Consider the following 20,273-nt stretch of genomic DNA (forward strand, 5'->3'; position numbering starts at 1 on the left):
GTAGTGTCCAATCTATCTATACCCCTCAGATTGATCAGATAAAAAATTCCTTCCAATTTAAATCAAACAATCTTTGTTATTTAATGTCATAGTCAGGGATGGGCAAAAATACATTGAAATGTATTTTAAAATAAAATACAAAATACCACAATTTTACATGTATCAAAATAAACTACAAAATACAGCAGACACAAATGTATAAAAAAAAAACTATTTTGTATTTTGAAAATACTACAAAATACTTTCACAATGGAGCATGACATTTCTTCACAACCCCATATCAACAGGCCTATTCGATCAATCCTCTTACCATAAAACAAACTCACAGAAGTTAACCCCCACTTTTGGGCAGCCCTCTTCTGACCTCTTTATGCAGCCCAAAGGACCGAGCCATCCCAGGAGACGCCTGCAAATACCCAGAGTTGGACCATGGGCCATATGGCCATTCAACGCCGGCGCAGACCTGGACAGTCTCGTCCAGCCTGGCACCTCCTTGTGTTGAAAAAGGGATCATTTGTCACGATGGGCTATCAACCAAGGCTGAACCTGGACGCGGGCGTCCCACGCAACAGTTTTAACACAGGAGACAGGGATCATTTGTCCCAATTGGGACTTAGCCAAGGCTGAACCTGAACCCGGCCGTCCCATGCGACACTTTTAACACAGGAGATAGGGAAGCAATTTTTTACCACACAGATAGAGGAATAATAAAGACACTGAACACCATATGACCTTTATTGTTGAATATTTGTTTAGTAAGATTCAGAGTCTCCGGAACCAGCTGTATTCTTACTTGTTGAGAGACAACTGGGCTGCGCCGAAGGCTTTGTTTGTCTTATGCGTGGTGATCTGTACAAGCAGAGAGAAGATGAGTGAGTGCCTACCACTGGTGGCCCCCACCCGCAAAGTTACATTCACGTTAATGACAGGCAGACTCGTCCGGGCTTCTGGAGGCCTCCTCAACCTCCTGGATGGTCAGGTTCTGGAATACCCCACAGCGATGCCCTGTGATGGTGGTCAGGTAGCCGGTCAGAAAACCATAGAAGCGCCACTGCTGCCTGGTGTCTGGGCTGGACTTGAGGCCGTCTGACGGAAGGCAGTAAGAGATTAGACTTTTCCAACAAACCTTGTTACACCACCAATGGTTTAACTTAGCGATAGCTGCTGGTGCCCCAAGGCAAAAAGATAATCTCTGCTTCGAGGACTCAGCGGCTCTCGGTCAAACGATCTCTACTCCGGGGCGCCAGCAGCTCTCAGTCAAACGAGCCACGTCAGCATACCGTTCGGGGGTTAAGCGTACCGGGGTGCCCCGGAGCAGAAGAGGGAAGAGCGGAAAGGTCAGCGTTTCCACAAGTGGTGGTGGAAACGCCGACCGGCGGACCGAACACTCACCTAGAAGGGCAGGTATTTTTCTTCCAGCGATCCGGTGACAGCGTAGCAGGCTGGCTTTGGAGATGAGTCAGCCTTCTTTCACCTGCTTGGTTCTTACCTCGTGTACCACGACGCGACGAGCTCGAAGCTCCCTGCGAACCAGCACCAGGGTGGTGCTGGAGAGGCGGCAGGAGGCCGGTGGGGTTTCAGAGATAATCTAGGAACTGCGCGACGTTCTTCAGGTAGTGCTGCCTCATGGGTTCGGCCATGCCCGTTTGGCCTAGCAAAGCAGATCAAGCTCGGATGCGCGCCGGCTGGTTGAGGAAGGACAAGGTTTCTGGGTCCGTGTGGCCTTTCGCCATGTAGCCTAGGAAGGCCTTGACTCTCGCCAGTTTGGAGGCAACGTTGTTCCGCAGACGGCCGGTGGGCTCCCTTCCCTATTGGAAACCCTTGAACTCTTCCAAAAGCAGGTCTGCAGAACGGGGGCGAAAGTCAAAAGTCAGCCTTGATGACATACCCCCAGCAGCCCAAAAGAAAACTGCCATAACCATACTCAACTCAAGGCGCGGGCGAGGTCCGGGTACGGGTACTTTGTTGGATCGTAGGCTTCCAGAGGCCCGGAGGCCGCCCGGAGACCTCGGGCCACTCCTCGCCCGGGGGCTACCCCTCGCTCGGGGGCCGGGTCGGGGGATGGTGCCGGCGGTGCAGGAGACGACCTTGCCCGCCTGCTCTTCCTCCCCTCTTCCCCCCTCCTCAACTCTCGATAGCGCCGGGTGAATTTGAGCTGGGTGGACCTCACCTTGTCCACCTGCTTGCGGAGCTCTGAGAGCTGGGCCTGTATGCGCTCCGTAGCAAGCCTGCAGCGGGGGTCGGCGCACGGACGCTTGGCTTCAGGGCCGTCTGGTTTCCGTTCCTCTTCTGAGGATGACGCCAGCTGAGACACCATGGGTGAGTGGACTGCAACCACCGCAACACTCGAGGAGGTGTCTGTCTAGGCGGGCTGGCGTCCTACGACAGCCGGCCACCGGCCATACCGTCTTCTGCATGTCCACGCGGCCAGCGGCGAGCGCCAGCAAAAGCTTCTTCTCATCCGCGTTTGACACCTTGTGAACCGCGGACAGGTGCGGCGAGAGGCGGCGGTAGAAGTTGAAGCAGAGTGCACATTCGGCCATGACTGTCCAAGACCAAGGCTGGAGGGAGAGAGACCCACGCGCTGCATGGAGCGGTTTAAAAGATTGTGGACGAGGCATCCACTTCTGCATCATTGACGCTGGTGACCCCTCCCTCTTAAAGGGGAAGACAGATACCTTCAAGATCACTTTGGTCCAACGTATATTTGGAAGCAGTTGTTACGACTTTTGGTGGATTTTTCTCCAAGGAACAACGCACCGTTTCAGGCACCCTTACTGTGCCAGCAGCGGGGACTTTTTTTGCGCTGCTTTTTGATTCCCTTTTCCCACACAAAGGGATGGCATGAGCCCCGTCGAACTCGCAGCGTTTTGGGCAGCTTGAACTGCGCCAGCTGCATGGGCTTTTTGCATAGCTTTTTATTTCCCTTTTCCCACACAAAGGGATGGCATGAGCCCCGCCGAGCACGCACGGTTTTGGGCAGCTTGAACTGCGTCAGCCGCGAGGGCTTTTTGCATAGCTTTTTAGTTCCCTTTTCCCACACAAAGGGATGGCATGAGCCCCGCCGAACACGCAGCGTTTTGGGCAGCTTGGACTGCGCCAGCTGCGAGGGCTTTTTGCATTGCTTTTTAGTTCTCTTTTCTGTCCCCAAGCGCCAGCCGCGGGGGCTTTATACACGGCTGTTCCCATTTTCAAAGCAGTTTTGTAGAACCCCATCAACACGCACTTTTTCAGGGCTCACCACATCATGAACCGCAACCATCAAAAGGGGAGACCAGATCGTAACCCCGGATACAACTGACCAGCTTGTTTCACCTCGCCGGAGACCCTCCACCACCACCACCGACATCCACACACCTCCGGGGGAGAGGGGGAGGGGGCTGATGGAGCAGGCGGGGACCGCCGAGGGCCAGCAAGGATAAACCCGAAGGGGTGGGTGGGCGGGCTTGCCGACGGGTGGGAGACGCAGCATGCACACACACACACACACACACACACACACACACACACACACACACACACACAGCACGAGCCGGCGACAGCCTGTACCCCACGCGGCCCCTGGGCTCGATTCACCATGCTGGAGACTCTACCGAGCCCACCAACCATCCCCAGCCCTTGTCCAGGGCGAGGGGGGCGCGGACTGAGAATCAGCGGGGGGGGGAACAAAGCACAGGGGGTCAGGCAGGCTGGCAGGCTGGCGGGCAGAGCGGCGGACATGCTCTAGGTCAAAACCAGACGGGCCATTTGAGTTTTTTTCTCCCACAGATAGAGGCGGGAAAGAGGGGGGGTTTGTGTGCGGAGGGACACCCCCTCCACGCCTCCTTCAAAGCACGCTCGAGGCAGGGAGCAACCAACCACCCCCATAGAGGCCGACCCACCAATGTTAGGGGGGGTGCCAGGCGGGGGCCTAACCCATAGGGCGTCAAACGAGCTCCTATCATTCAGCATACTGGTCCAGGCACAAAACCGTCAAAACCTAAGTCCACTTTTTTCCGCCTTCCCCGAAAACCTGATGGCAGGTCAGAGACAATCGGCGTCGGACACGCACCTCCAGGCGCGGGACGTCCCGGAAAGGCGGTCTCCCATCGGGCATGGCTTGGCGGGCTGGGGTCTGGGTCTAATCATCTCCACCGGTGGGCGTCATCGCATCGCCACCGGCCGTTCCGGAGACCACCCATCTTTTTGATGGCCCTTACAAAAACCTATCATCACCCAAATGGACAGTGGTTTCAAAAGCTCGCTGAAAAGACCAACCATCACCCCAAATGCTGATGCTTCCCCGGGACTGGAGCCCAGGTCAGAGGGGCTGGAAGACCTGAATCCAGGGCCACCACTGCCACCCCCTCTCCCCGAGGACCCACACCCTTTCCAGGGGGCAAGCGCCCATGTTAGAGTGGCTGGAGGACCTGACCTCCAGGGCCACCATTGCCACCCCCTCTCCCCGAGGACCCACACCCTTTCCAGGGGGCAAGCACCCATGTTAGAGTGGCTGGAGGACCTGACCTCCAGGGCCACCATTGCCACCCCCTCTCCCCGAGGACCCACACCCTTTCCCGGGGGCAAGCGCCCACGTTAGAGGGGCTAGAGGACCTGACCTGACCTGAACATTGACTTAGTTAATAGCACTTGCTTGGCAGACGTGCCGTTGGTGACCCCCCTGGCTGTGGGGCACCACCCTCTCCACCACCTTGTCATACTGTGGTAGATAGCTCTGGTGCACCAGCCTTTCCCAGTTCCACCACCCGGGGCAGTGTTCAATTTGAGGTGGCTGGGGTGCACCAGCGGCACGTAGTTCAGGCGGCAGTCAATATGGGGGTTTTGTGTTTGCCTTCCTCCAGTGCCGGAGGTTCGGACGCGTCTTCTGTGGTAGCGGGGAAACAGACGCACCAGTTGGGGCAAACGGCTTCGCCACTGACCCCCTGCTTCTTTCCCATGACCCAAGGACGTGCGGCCGGAGGCATGCGGGAAACAGACGCACCAGTTGGGGAAAATGGCTTGGCCACTGACCCCCTGCTTCTTTCCCATGACCCAAGGATGCGCGGCCGGAGGCATGCGGGAAACGGACGCACCATTTGGGGCAAACGGCTTGGCCACTGACCCCCTGATTCATTGAACCGCAAAGCCGTCAAAACCTAAGTCCACTTTTTCTCACCTTCCCCGAAAACTTGACGGCAGGTCAGAGACAATCGGCGTCAGACAAGTACCCCCAGGCGCGGGACGTCCCGGAAAGGCGGTCTCCCGTCCGGCATGGCTTGGTGGGCTGGGGCCTGGGTCTAATCAACTACACCGGTGAGCGTCGACACCGGCCACACTAATTCTCACTCAACCAACTGTGGCACTGGTGCCCCTGGGAACCCCCGTCCTCCATTCCAACCAGCGCCCACTAGCTCGCCAGTAATCGGGGCACTGTCTGTGGGCAAGCCTTTAATGTCTGAACCGCTTGGGTGAGTTCCTCCATTCCCACCAGCGCCCACCAGCTCGCCCGGAATCGGGGCACTGTCTGTGGGCTAGCCTTTAATGTCTGAACCGCTTGGGTGAGTGTAGGAAAATCCGTTTTTTCCTCGGGTCCCTTCACTCTAGTATTTTGTATCACCAGTGAGTGTCTGCATCAAGACCGTCCAAGCTTGGAAAAGATGAGAAGAAAATCAGCTGAATGGTTCAGTATGGTTTTATTCTGACACAAGGGAGGGAAGAACAATCTTATATACACATTGAGGGTCCGCCTGCAGCTGAGCCCTAACACAAAAGAATATTATCATAGAAGGAGAGAAACAGCGATACAAAGACAGCTTACAATAACCAGAATACGTGAGAATGTGTGCGTGTCGGTATGCACGCATCTGTGAGCGAGTCAGATAGCGACTTTTGCGCAGGGATGGAATGTTCCAGCCACACTGAGATAAGATGAACAGAATATGCATACCCACACACATTTCTGCAGTGAAAAGACACAGTAGAGAGAACAAGAAAAACAGTCTGTAAAACAGTAGAATACACACACATAATAATCAAATCCTTCAGTGAGGTTCTCCATTCCCACCAGTGCCCACCAGCTCGCCTGGAATCTGAGCACTGTCTGTGGGCAAGCCTTTAAAGTCTGAACCGCTTGGGTGAGGTTCTCTATTCCCACCAGCGCCCACCAGGCCTGGCCGGGATCGGGGCACTGTCTGTGGGCAAGCCTTTAATGTCTGAACCGCTTGGGTGAGGCGGTACCCCCGTCCTCCATGCCCACCAGCCCTGGCCGGGATCGGACGCACTTTTACGGGCAGCCAGCCTCGCCATTGACCCCCTGGTTCCTTCAACCGCGAAGCCGTCAAAACCTAAGTCCACTTTTTCTCGCCTTTCATCTACATTCGAAATCCATCTAAAATTGCTATCAATGACAAGTTTTCTCCTTCTGCCAAGATGCTTTTAGTTTTTCTTTAACTGGAAGAGTCACTGTTTACCCCCTTAGTGAACACCACTACACCTTGCTTAGTTGTTTTGTTATTCTAAAGTTCCTCTGCATTTTCACCTGCAGGCCTGAGGCTGACACTGAGGATGTTCTGAAGTTCCTCATCCTGCTCTTAAGGACCGATATTTTATTCCATCTCATTTCTGAAGCAAAGATGCTGTTGCCGAATTGTACACTATACTGCTATTACACATTAGCAGTGACATTCTGCTTAATCAATTTCCAGTTCTGATCTCATGTCTAGGCAAATAACTGAGAAAGCATCAATGGCTGTATTTGATGAAGTCATCATGTAGACTTCCTACAAAGTATTTTACAGTATTTTAAAAATACAAAATACAAGACACTAAAGTATTTTGATACCAATATTCCCCCATTTTCATCAACCCCATAAAATACAAATTACAAACTACTATTTTGTATTTAAAATACGTATTTGAATTACATGTATCATAAATACTGCCCATCCCTGGTCATAGTGTTTTCAGAATCTCTATAAGTCAAAAGAAACACTCATATGGTCATTATGTTGTTTGTGAGACAGTAGCAAGGGGGCCCTCTGGTGGTTCGGTTATGGAGCTAATAATATGCCAAAACAATCTGAATTTGAATTGTTGACAATTGTAATGTAATACATCTGAATTTTGGCATGCCGTTATGCCTTTTTTTTTTCTTTTTTTTTTTAATTTCTCATTTTAAATTTGAAGTTCATAACTTGAATATTGAACATCTGAAATTTAAGACAACTGAATTTTTTAAGACTGAATTTTTTATAGAAAAGTCAAACTAAGCATTTTGGCCAATCACAGAGCTGCATGAGTTTACTGGTGTATGTGAGGCTCAGGAGGACACAATTCTTCTGCAAACTGACTATCGGAGTCAGCTATTTTCAGTAGTTTTCAGTAGCATGTATATATGAAGCATATATACATGCTTCAGTGAACCACATTCATATATTTAATTTAATTACATCTCATTAGTTATTTTTTTCTATTGGTTAATAAAATCAATTTTATTAGCCTTTTTGGTGTTTTGAGAGATAAAGAGCTAAATCTGACCTATACTGTAACCTAATGGGTTATTTCAGCAGACACAGGCCTCTTACACCCCTACCAAAGTCACATTTAAGGACTTTTTAAGCTCTTTCCAGGTGCATTTTCAAACTGTCCCAGCATTTTACAACTGTGGCAAATGACATATTTGCATGCACACACTTTATCAAATTATGTAAGATGCTATTTGTTAAAATATTATATAGTACAACATAGCATATAGTAGTTTTTTAAGGAAAAAACTAATAAAGTTTGCTCAAAGCTTATTATCAACACTGAAATGCTGCCTCATTTAAATATTTTCTATTCACATTTAAAATGTCTTATTTAACCATACATTTATATTTATTTGAATGATCTGATTTTTCCATATCTATAAAAGTATTACATTATTTTTGACTAAAATACATCGAAACCAAAATGTCCAACAGGTGGCGCCAAATCTCTATCTTTGTTACTAAATTGTTAATTCAGATTTGTTTGAAGCGGCTCATTTATAAATGAATTAAGTGACTCACTATGAATGACTCGCTCAGAGATTTTTTGTTAACCTCATTTGTTAAATGCTTAAAACTTTGTTTCAAATGGTAACAACATAATAGGTGTTAAAAAGTCTAAAGTGTTGTGAATAGAGTACAGGAAAAGCCACTCGGTGAGTTTTCAACATAATGTTTGTTTTATGTAACCCGAAACTGAAAGCAGCCTTTCCCATACTTAAAGGTAAAAAAACATATGAGTTTAATTTTACATTATGCTAAATGAAGATAAAAAACATTTATTTTTACCTATTTCCAGACCCTCCCAAACCCCCCACCCTTGTAATTAGCATTCTGTAATTCGTCCATAACCATGGATCAAACAGAGGTGAGTGATTCTAAGTTGACTTTTCAGTGATCGTCTACTTTCTGCTGAATCTGAATTTCATGTTCTAAATTGCTTGATCTTGAAAACTTGAATCTGCAGTCTATGAATTCAGAACACAAAAAAATATGAAGTTTTAAAATACGTCTAAAAAAATTCAGCCTTGAAAAATTAATTTGTCTTACATTTTAGATGTTCAATATTCAAGTTATGAAATTCAAATTTAAAATAAGTAATTCAAATTCAAAACAACTTTTTACATATAAATGGTAGCATAGAACAATTCTGATTTATTAAATTACAATTGTCAATAATTCAAATTAACATAATTCAAATTCAGACTGTTTTGGCATATTATTAGCTCCATATTCGGTGGCCCTAAACATGATGTGTACTTTACATATAGGAAGGATTGGATCTGAAGTAATAGTAATCTTGCTTAGGATGCCAAAAAGTGTAGAACTAGTCCTTATATTTTGTTTTGTTTAAATGTTTTGGATTTTTTCTAAATTTCCCCACGATTTATGTGTCTGTTTTAAGAGAAATTTGAAAATCCAGCATTTACCGATGTCTTTACAAACTGCTTAACTACTGACTAACTACCTGCCAATTCATAACAATTAATTCTTTTTATGCAACTATTTTATAGTGTTACTGGTTGTGAAATAAAATTGTGGTAATGTACAAACAGTGAAGCACATTTTCTGCAAGCATTGCATCCTTTTAAAGCGTTTTTTAAATTATCACAATTTTTGTTCAGTTTATTTTGTTTGCACATATCCTTTGTTTGAGCAGTGAAATAGATGAGATGGTGTTTCTTTTTTGTTTCTGTTGTTGTTTTTTCATCTACTTAATAAGCCAAGCCAATTTTATTCCCAAGACATTCCTAGAGGGAATCTCATTAACATGGTATCTCGTGTTTTTATGTGTTTTTTCCTTTTTTTTCGTAATTATATAATTATCCTTCACTGAGTAAGCAGGGGAAATAAATGTATACATTTACAAAACATTATTATGTTAGCCTGCAAATAAAAAATCCTGCACCAGGACAGAGTATTGACGGTTGTATATGTAATGGTATTGGCAAACAACTCACATACTCAAATCCAAAGTAAATAAGTAATAAATACCAATGAGCTATGTTTGGCAGTTGTACGATCTAAACAAAATTCCCTTGACTTCATAACAGAGCAGTGTATAAAAGCATCTTTGTGAATTAGAAACTTGGTTTTGCCTTTTTGAGACAAACTGACACAAAATAAATGCAAAAAGAGCTAAATGTTGTCCTGGGGAGTGAGTGGCTTTCAAGCTGTGGTGTTGTGTTTGCATTGTGCCATTTTTGTGCTGTTTGTCCCCAGGGACTTCTTGGTTTACCCACTCTGGCTGCATTACACAACAATCAAATCCTGACTGTAAAGGTTTGTTGGCATGTGCACACGGCCCAGGCAGACTCTATGGATGACACACACACACACACACACACACACACACACACACACACACACACACACACACACACACACGCACGCACGCACGCACGCACGCACACACACACACACACACACACACTGAGATAGTGAATGTACTGTATGGGCACATCCCCTGTATCCATGCAGTGACAGACTTGGCCCAAACATAATGTGTCTGACAAACCCATTCCAACCAATCAAAAATTCTTTCAATCATTATGACCCTCTCTTCCAGTTCCAGGTGTGTCATTATTATGTAGTGCAGTGACAGGAATTTATGCATTCACAGCAGAGCAATTGTTTTATTTCCCTAATAACCAGTGATGTGTGATTCATTACGAACAAGATTTGGACTTTCTAACCACTGACTTGTCTGATCACTGTCTACCTGGATGGAATAACTTAAAACAAATAAAAAATTTATTAAATGCTAAACTAAAGTGGTGAAATTAATTTCCAACTGACTTTGGTTTGCCAGAGTTCCACCCAACCCCACAAAAATATGATTCTTGCACCCCCTTGCTTTAGAATCCAACATTGAATTATTGGGTCATCTAGTATTTCTATAGTGAAAGAATTGATTTGTCTTCTTAATTCGCTATTACAAGTGTCAAAACAACAACACATATATGTGCATGATTGCTTTCAGTGTGTGCAGTTCCTGGAGTCTGCCTTGGCTTCAAAGATATCAGTAATGATAGTGCTTTCAGTGAGTGGAAGTTGACATGTTTCTTAAAGCTGGCTTACACAAACCAGAAATGGTGGTAATTACAGAATTAGCAGCCAAGCACATTCAATACTTCTGTTACTGCCACCATTGAAAATGTCAACTTCCAGTAATGCACAAAGGCGCTGGATTGAGTCTTCTAACTATTTCAGTCTAATCAATTTTTTTGTACCTCTTTTATTTCCTTTACTTTTCTGGGACCTCATGAAACTTTCCTCTCCAACCTCTCTCACCTTTGACCTCATACACCTGCTCAGATGGTCTTCCCTAAGATAAATCATGGCTTTCTTTCTGCTGATCAACAACTCATTAAACGTCGGCTCATTAAGGTAGTGCTTGTCCTCATTCTGTTCTGCGTCTTACTGCTCTGTAAGAATGGGTTTCTTGATATGCCCATCATTTTCTCAGCACTTCAGCTTTTACCTCAGTACTCTGCTTGACTAACATATTATTAAAATTAACATAGAAGTAAGGATGATGAAGTGTATAGGACATTAGGATTTTAATTGATTTAATTTTGTGAATAATCAAATTTATCTGAATCAATTCTTCCATATGTTTGCAGAGGATGGAAGTTAAATGAAAATAAATTTGTTTTGTGAAATTTAAAATAATAATTTTTTTAGGTGAAATGTTTAATTTAGATTTATTAAATCTAAAATGCTTAATTTTATGTTTTAAAAGTAATTCATGTTTTCATTAAAATGTTTAGAGTATTTAGTGACTGAAGAATTTTACCAAATGAGTAACCTGAAAATACAAATGATTATAGACTACAAATATGACTGATCTGCTTAATAAGGACAGACAGCTCTTTTTGTTCCACATCACAACCAGCATGAATGCTTAGCATGCATGATAAATAAATGGCTCAGTCTCTGTCACCTTCAGCAAGAATAAAAAGAATATAATAATAATAATAATAATAATAATAATAATAATAATAATAATAATAATAATAGAGTTATGTTGCAAAATTGGGATATCGGGTCCTCACAGTGGAGCTGAACTGTACCATCATAACTGTCATAATTAATATTTTTATTTTAACACTTTGATAATTTGTTCCAAGTTCTGTTGTATAGGTTTTCTTTGAATATTCAATCTGTTTCCCCTTTTTCACTGCATTCAAAAAATGTATGTGCATTCTTGAGTGGCTAATACTGTTTGACATGTACATTAATTACCCAGGGTGACCAGGGTCAAGCAGGGCCCCCAGGACCTCCTGGGCCTCCAGGACCCCCAGGACCAAGGGGACCCCCAGGAGACACAGGCAAAGATGGTCCTCGGGGGGTCCCAGGACTCCCAGTGAGTATCTCTGCATTCATAAGATAACATTTTACACACATGGAATGCTATTCATTAATGTTTAATATACACAATATTAGCAAAGTTTTGGGAAAACTTTTTTTTTTTTCATGCAGATGAAATTGGAGTTGACCCACTCTTTGCATCTCTAACAGCTTCAACTATTCTGGGAAGGCTTTGCAGATGGTTTAATAGTGTGTTTATAGGAATTTTGGAGGGGTCGAGCGAGTTTGTTGCTACAAATTTAGTAGCATGAAATTATTTAACATCTCTTGAGATGCTGAGGCTCTGTTAGCAACCACCAATCCCAGACTTGCCAGACAGAGAAGCATGATTGATCATTTTACTTTACTTTCACCACTGTATCCCATGCAAACCAATTTCATGAAGCTTTCTACACACTGTTCTTGAGTTAATCTAAAGGTCACATGATGTTTGGAGGTCTATGGCAATTGATTATGCAGAAAGTTGTTGATTTGTTGGACTTCACATACAATTTGATGTTGTTCTGAATTGCTTTTATTTTGTTATAATATCACCAACGTTTGACTGTGGAATATTTATTAGTTAGGAAATTTCATCAATTGACTTATTGCAGAGATGTCAGCCTATTTGGGTACCACAATTTAATTCACTGAGCTTCTGAAAGCAACTAATTCTTTCACAAATGTTTTTAGAACCAGTCTGCATGTCTAGGTGCTTGATTTTATACACCTGTGGATATGGAAGTAAATGGAACATGTAAATGCAGTGATTTGGAGTGGTTTCCCAAACCTTATGCCAATATAGTATTTGTCCATTCTGATTGGGAGCTATTGAATCCGGGAAATAACATTTTTTATTATTTTCATGCCAGTTCTTGTTAACAGTTAATGCTAATTATATGTTTTGTGCCTCTCAGGGAGACCCCGGAAATCCAGGGGATGCTGGTAAAATGGTAAGTGCATTATTTTGTTTATACAGTTGCATGCTAAAATCAGCAACTATTACCGATAATGCAAGATTACTGACTACTAAAATTGGACTTGTAATCATGAAGATTCTTAATGTGAATAGCTGCTCCTAGTGAGAAAATGTAAAAAGTTTGGACGATAAAGATAAAGGTTGTCCTTAAACCAATGTAACCCTTAAAATAACGTTTATGGTTAAAATGGGTTGGGAGTACAGGGGAGGACTTTTAGAAGGCTTAGGGCATACACTGTGCAATTTTGTTTGTATTTTGAGTCTTGTGTGACTCTTCTTTGTATTGGAGCAAATTTCAGCTTTGTCGTGCTGTGTAGCGTACAGGGGAACAAAGAGGCTACTAACTCTCCTGACAATGTATCAGTTGGTTGTACTGTAGTCTTTACCATTGTACTGTGGTCTTTACCAAACATTACCAACCATTTTACCAAACATTACCACCAGTACACAGTGGTCTATAATCAGAGATGTATAAAGTACTAGAGACCCAGACTTAAGTAAAAGTACAAGTGCTCTATCAAAAAGTGAATTAAGTAGAAGTTGAAGTGCTCTTTAAGCACCATACTTAAGTGGAAGTATTAAAATATAAAAAAAATTTTGTACTTAAGTATTGCAAGTAGTTTATTTAGTTTACTTCCAATTACATACAAAAGCCTTGTGAAACTTTGTCCCAGTATGTCACCAAACTCAAATGTGATTTTGGTGCAAGTTTGGATGAAGCTTTGCGTGATCATATTGTTAGCGGAATACAGTGAAGCATGCCAGCGAAGACTGCTTTCAGAGGATGCGCTCACGTTTGCATGAGCATTTGAAATTGTTCTCAGTATGGAAACAGCTGACCAGGACATGCAACAGCTGAGGAAAATAAAGGATCCAATGGCAGCTGTGCATAAAGTAAAGGGGGAAACTATGCATCACCAGATGTATGCATGTTATCAATGTAAAGGTAGCAATCATAATTCACAGGAATGCTATCTTAAGGGTTCTAAATGTCATAAGTGTGGAAAGATAGGCCACATAAAGAAAGCGGCCAGAGTATTAGATAAGTTATATGCGAATAAGAAAATGCATTAGAGTAAGCACAACGTGGTGACTTATTTGTACATTGAAGAGCCAGAATTGGAAATGTTTTCTTTGTTGATTGGTTCTGAGAAACAGAAGTTTAAAGTGAATTTTATTGTGAATCAGCAAGATTTACTGATGGAAGTTGATATAGGAGCTCCTGTGAGTATAATTTTACACTAATCAAATAAGCAGTCATTTGCTAATGTGAAACTGGAGTGAGCTGAACTAAAATTAAAGACTTGCACAGGTGAAAAAATTCAAGTTTTGAATTCAGAGTCACTGTTCAGTATGAAGATCAAATAAATGAATTAACCTGGCTTGTACTGGAAGGTAATGAAACAAATGTGTGTGGTAGGAATTGGATGCATACAATTAAGTTGAATTGGAAATGAATTCAGTATACAACCTGTGTCAATCCATGCAGTGCTTAAGAAATACAGTGAAGTCTTCAGGAATGAATTGGGAACTTTGAAGGATTTTAAAGCTACCATTTCAGTAAAAACCAGATGCTCAGCGAAAAATTTTCAAGAGCCATCCTCTACCCTTTGCCATGAAAGAACAGGTGGAATAGGAAACTGAGTGATTGGAGAAAGCAAATATTATATCTCCAGTGGTGTATAGTGAATGGGCTGCTCCAGTTGTCCCTGTGATAAAAAAAGATAAAACAATTCAGCTATGTGGAGACTACAAGATCACTGTAAACCGAGTTTCCAACACCAAAGTGTATCCTTTTCAAGTGTATCCAAGAATGGAAGTAGTTTCAGCCACTTTAAGTTGAGGTAAAGTATTCTTTAAATTGTTTTAGCTCAAGTATATTAGCAGGTTTTGCTGCATTATGATTCAAAGAAATACAGAACAATAAATGTTATGTCTATAACTGTCTGGCTTTCAGCATTAGTTCAGCTCCTTCTATTCAACAGATCATAGAAACATTTCTGAAAGATCTGAAAGTTGTTGTATATTTAGGTGATTTGTTGATTGTGGGAAAAGATAAATTAGAGCATCTAGCAATCCTCTTTAAAGTTCTCCAGTGATTACAAGACTCTGGTTTGAAGGTAAAAAAATGTAAGTGTGAGTGGGGCCAGACTCAAATTGAATATCTGGGTCATGTGATGGATGAAGGAGGAGTGTATCCAACAAAGCACAAAGTGAAGCCTGTTCAGGTTGCTCCAGCACCTTTAAATGTAAAAGAACTGTGAGTTGTTTAGGCTTGGTTAATTATTTTGGATGTTTTGTACCAAATCAGAGCACAGTGCTGCCACAGCTTTATAGACTTTTAAAAGAGCAAGAAGTGCAAAGAGCTGTTGACCATCGATAGTGTTAGTACATTATGATTACATGACCATCAGGTATGGGAAAGGTCCTTTGCTATGAATGAGTCAGTTTTCTTGCGTAATAAAGCAGGATGAGATCCAAAATGGTTGTCTGGAGTGGTGGTGCAGCAGTCTGGACCAGTATCATATAAGATGCGTGATCCATTATTAACCGCTATGTATAGACGACATGGTGATCAGCTGAGGCCACGGCATTCTTTCTCAGAGTTACCAAATTCTGAAAAACAGTTCACTGATTTAAGCATCCAAAATTCAGGGACAATGGAAAATCTAACTTGAGTCTGGACTTCAGTGATTTCAACCATGTGTGACTCCAGAGCAGCAGATGGCAAGCGGGCTGACAAATACAACGGGAGCGTATATCCCCCATATGGTTGATAAATGTCACTGTTGCCGTGCTTTCCATCCTAACCAGCATGTGTTTCTGCTGTAGAACTGGTAAAAAACGGTGAAGAGTTAGAAACACTGCCAACAACTCTAGGCAGTTGATGTGCCAATGTAACCGAGGTCCGGTCCACGAACCCACAGCTGCATGCTTGTTGCACATGTCCCCCAGCCCATGTTGGAGGCATCTGTCGATACGACAACATACCTGCATACTTGTTCCACACCCGCCCGTTGGAAAGCAAGATCCCTCCATACAGCAGAGTGACGTGCACCCGGTGTGCGCCTGTGCGCCATGCCTGTCTGGGGACCCGATTGTAAAGCCAGCAATGAAGTGGCCTCATACGAATCAATCTGAGCGGTGTGACAGCATCAGCAGATGCCATATGCCCCAGGAGATGCCAATCATTGAGATAATTGAGAATGTATTCGCCCGCGAGCTGTAAAGGCACTAGGGCACCCTCCGTGAGCTTCATGAAAACCTGTGGAGACAGGGAGAGCCAGAAGGTGAGGACTTTGTACTGCCATGCTCAAACCGCAAACCGGAGAAATGGACCGTGACATGGAAGAATAGAGACATCAAAATATGAGTACTTCAGTGCATCCGTGCTTGGGATTGGTTTGCAGCTATAGACCTGAAGTATGCGTTTCTGTGTGAGCATCCTGAACGGCATTTTGTGTAAATAACGTTTCAGTTTGTGCAGATCTAGGATTAGTCTTAACCCTCCGCTCTCTTTGGGCACAATGAAGTACGGGCTGTAAAACCCGTGTTTCATCTCGGCTGTAGGGACCAGCTCGATTGCATCCTTCGCCAGGAAGACAGCAATCTCCTCTTGCAAGACAGGGGCGGACACGGGACTGACCCTTGTGAAATTAACCCCCGTGAACTTGGGAGGGTGAGAAGCTAATTGTATTGCGTAGCCGAGTCTGACTATCTGCCGTAACGGGCTCACCATAACGGGCTGGGCAGCGTTAACCAGGCTGGCAGAGCTCGCGCTAATGGCATCATCGGAGCGATTGCTGATGTGCCCGTGGAGTGGCAGCTCAGGAGGGGAGTGTGCTCACCACAGAAAGCAGAGCGGGCCGAGGAAGAGCTGAAAATAAGAGATTATCTCTTACCTTCCTCCCTTGATCCCGTGATGAGGCTAGAATAAGAGAAAGGAGACCGGTCTCTTGCACCCTGGAAACCTGTGGCGATATAGCCTGGTGCTGCGAGCTGGAAGGCGGAGCATCCCAGACTGGCAAGGCTCAAATTTGCACACCTGGAGTGAGAGGAAACTGCTCTTTTATTGAAAATTTGGGTACTGCCAGCCCGGAGGCCAGCAGTGAAGTTGATTTTACTGACAATGGAGTCGGTCCTCGGTCCCCCACCAAGGAAAGAACAGGTCCCATCTTCTCCATATGGCCCAACTCAGGGACGCGTCGCGATCCATTTACCATTTAGTCCTGCAGGTGGCTAGGCACTGCCACATAGCTGGTGGAGTGGGCAGTGGAGGCAGAGCAGGCCTTATAGCCGCAGGTGGGCGCCCTTGGCGAGGAGTAGCCGAGGTGGATGGGGCAGCGGGGAGAGCTGTTTTCTGAGACCGCTGATAGATGATTTCACCCTTCTTCTACTGCTCTTTCACCGCTGAGACCTCCTGGGTAAAGTCCCCAACAGTGTCGTCGAACAGGCCAGCCTGCGATATGGGTGCATTGAGAAAGCAAGTTTTGTCAGCATCCCTCATTTGGCAGGCCATAGTCTTCCCCAGGGCACGGGCAGCCGATTTGGTGGTCATGAGAGAAAATTGGTTGCCGTGCGGAGCTCGTGCATTAAGCCCAGGGAAGAACCACCCTCTTGCATCTCGGCCAACTTCTCCGCTTGGTAGTGTTGATAGGTGGCTATAGTGTGCAGGGCAGAAGCAGCCTGGTCCGCAGCAGTGTAGGCGCTGGCCATGAGAGACTCAGACAACCTGCATGCTTTGGATGTGAGTTTAGGTGGAACTCTCCAGGTGGAGGTGCCTTGTGAGTAGATTGACCGCAATAGCATGCTCCACCGTCTATGGTGGTGAGAGCGGAGCGCACAAGGTCTGGACAAAAAAAGGTACACTCCATGTTGCGTGAGCTCACTGCGTACCTCCGGAAAGAAGTGGACGGGGACTTGAAGGCTTTGCCTTATTCTGGGCACTAATGTAACACCCATATAAGCGGCCACAGAGCTAGGTGAAAAGCCATCTTTAGTCCAACGGCCGAAGCAGTGCGGGATAACACGGCTAACATGTTCGATTCTAAATCCGGAGCCTCACCGACAACCTCGGAGGATGGCAGTGGATCCAGATCATCATCAGAACATGGTAACCCGTCCTCCGATGCAGCGAAGAACATCTGGTCCCTGGTGTCATCTAAGGATGGACCGGTGCCCTCACTCACTCTTGGATAGAGCGCACTGATGAGGAGTGACAGGTTCGTAGGTCCGAAGGTGACGGATGAGCCCCCACTGTAATCCTCAGGCCTGCCCATGCACTAACCAACTACTGAGGAGCAACAGGGGTGGTGCACCCTAGAGTACGCCGCGACCTCAGCTGCTCAACAGTCAAGCCCTCGCAATGAGATCAAGAACTGTCCACAAGCACCGTCTCGATATGCTGGACCCGCAGACATGTTTTGTAATACTCATGCCTGTCATCCGGGCCGAGGAAACTACTGCATCCAGAAATGCACAGCCGGAACGACATCTTTAAAAAGACGCATTGCTCTGCCTTTTTGTTCTCTTAGGGTATCTGCTCTTTTAGAGAAAACTGCTCTTTTATGCCAGGTGAAATCCCTAGTGGATTGGAAAGGAGGCCAGTTTGACTGACGCTGTTGCATCTTCACCCGCACTGATGAGGGAACTGGTCTGTTCATGAAATCAGGTTGCAGATCAGGAGCTCTTCAGTCTCTAGTGAGAGGTCTGAAGCAAAGAATCTGTTGCTTGCTCTGCAGACGCCAGCTGATATACTTCCTTAATGACTAATTGCTGACACCTGCGGAGCCGAGCTTTGCAAATTCATTTAGCATTAATTGGCCCTTTTTCTGTCTCGTCAGAGTGATTAGTCGTCTAGCGATCTCCAGTAGTATGTTCCACATGCATGTTGTAGTTCCCATAAAGGGAAATACTTGTTTCTAGGTGGTGATTTTAATTGCACAGTGTGAAGACAGAAATCCCTTTTACCTTTTCGAAATTGTTTAATTCTTGATAACTTGTTTAATTCTTGGTAACTTATTAAGACACAACTCATGTTCAACGCAGTTGAACGGGGTACAAAAGCAGTTCACCTGGACTCATGTTCGTGATAGTGTTATCTCTCTGGCTAGGTTGGTAAAAATTGTAAAAATGTTTTACTTTGGGTCTTACTGATCACAGTATGGTACAGTGTAGTGTGTTTTAAGCTCTAATAAACCAAAGAGTGTTTTTTGGCAGCTAAATATAAACATGTTAAATGACAAGGTTCTTAGAAACGTTTTTAAGGTGTTTTGTGGGTGTTTAAAACAACAAAGAATTATTTTAATTGAAACAATAGTGGGACCTTGAAAAAGTACAAGTCAAGCAGTTTTCTATACGTTGTACTCAAAATGTCGGCTGAATCAACTGGTGTTCAAAGTTATTAAGATCTTTTAGTCAACAAGAAAACACTGTTGGCTGATTTGCTGGATTTTAAAACACAGGGAGCTCTGGTCAGATGACAGTTTCAAAATATAGACCAGATGGATGCTCCTTCCAGGTTTGTTTTTAATAATTTGGAAAATAAAAATAGCAAGAGCAAAACTATTCATGCTTAGCACTCTGATACAGGAAGATTGTTGAACGACCCCCGCTGTTATTTTTTTATGAAATTTAATGAATTTGGAGCAGGATTTGAGGTTGAAATTGACTTTTTCTACAGTTTGCCTCAAGTTTCAGAGGAGGCTTACGAACGAAAGCCTGATTGATAGCAGACTGCCTCTGATTTGCCATAAAGCAGTTATATCTCTTCTACCTTAAAAGGTGACTTGATGGACATCAAGCGCTGGAGACCCGTATCTCAGCTCTGTAGTTACTATAAGCTGCTCTCCAAAGTGTTGGCAAATCAGTTGGCAGAGGTGATGAGTTCTGTCATCCATCCTGACCAGACCTACTGTGTGCCCAACAGATCGATATTCAATAATGTTTCACTTGTACATGACATGTTTGAGGTCTCCAAGGTTTCTTAATTTAGATTGTGATTTAATCTCATTAGATCAGAAGAAAGATTTTGATCGGGTGGAACAACATTATCTTTGAATAGTTCTGGAATATTTAGTTTTTTCTCAGAAGTTCTTTATAGTGGTGTTGAGAGTATTTTAAAAATTAATGGTACTTTGTGTGCCCCTTTTAAAGTCTGTAGAGGTGTCTGACACTGGTGTTCAATGTCTGGCATGCTTTATTCTTTGGCATTTGGGCCCCTTTTACATAAAAAAATGGTTAAACTGCATGGTATGTTTACCAAATTGTAAAGTTAACCTCACAAAGTGACATTCAAATGTAATTAAGGCTTTCTACTGTCTACTAAATATATTTCTTTATTTCTCTATTATATTTTATCTTTTTCTCCTTTTTGATGTAAATATTTAGTTTTTGATTTGTTATTTAGTTAGATTTTTGCATTTATTGTTTCAGGT

General features: G+C 44.2%; 1 protein-coding gene across 1 annotated transcript in view; it reads left to right on the forward strand.

Moving 5' to 3' along the window:
- The window catches only part of LOC130232381 (collagen alpha-1(XXV) chain), a 401,111-nt gene that overhangs the window by 297,558 nt on the left and 83,280 nt on the right, over positions 1 to 20,273 (forward strand). Inside the window, exons 7-10 of the mRNA XM_056462242.1 lie at positions 9,729 to 9,788; positions 10,824 to 10,895; positions 11,758 to 11,874; positions 12,776 to 12,811. Coding sequence (XP_056318217.1) covers positions 9,729 to 9,788; positions 10,824 to 10,895; positions 11,758 to 11,874; positions 12,776 to 12,811 — 285 coding nt within the window. The remainder of the gene's footprint in view (positions 1 to 9,728; positions 9,789 to 10,823; positions 10,896 to 11,757; positions 11,875 to 12,775; positions 12,812 to 20,273) is intronic.

The sequence above is a fragment of the Danio aesculapii genome, chromosome 7 (genome assembly GCF_903798145.1).
Source record: "Danio aesculapii chromosome 7, fDanAes4.1, whole genome shotgun sequence".
Taxonomy (NCBI): Eukaryota; Metazoa; Chordata; class Actinopteri; order Cypriniformes; family Danionidae; genus Danio; species Danio aesculapii.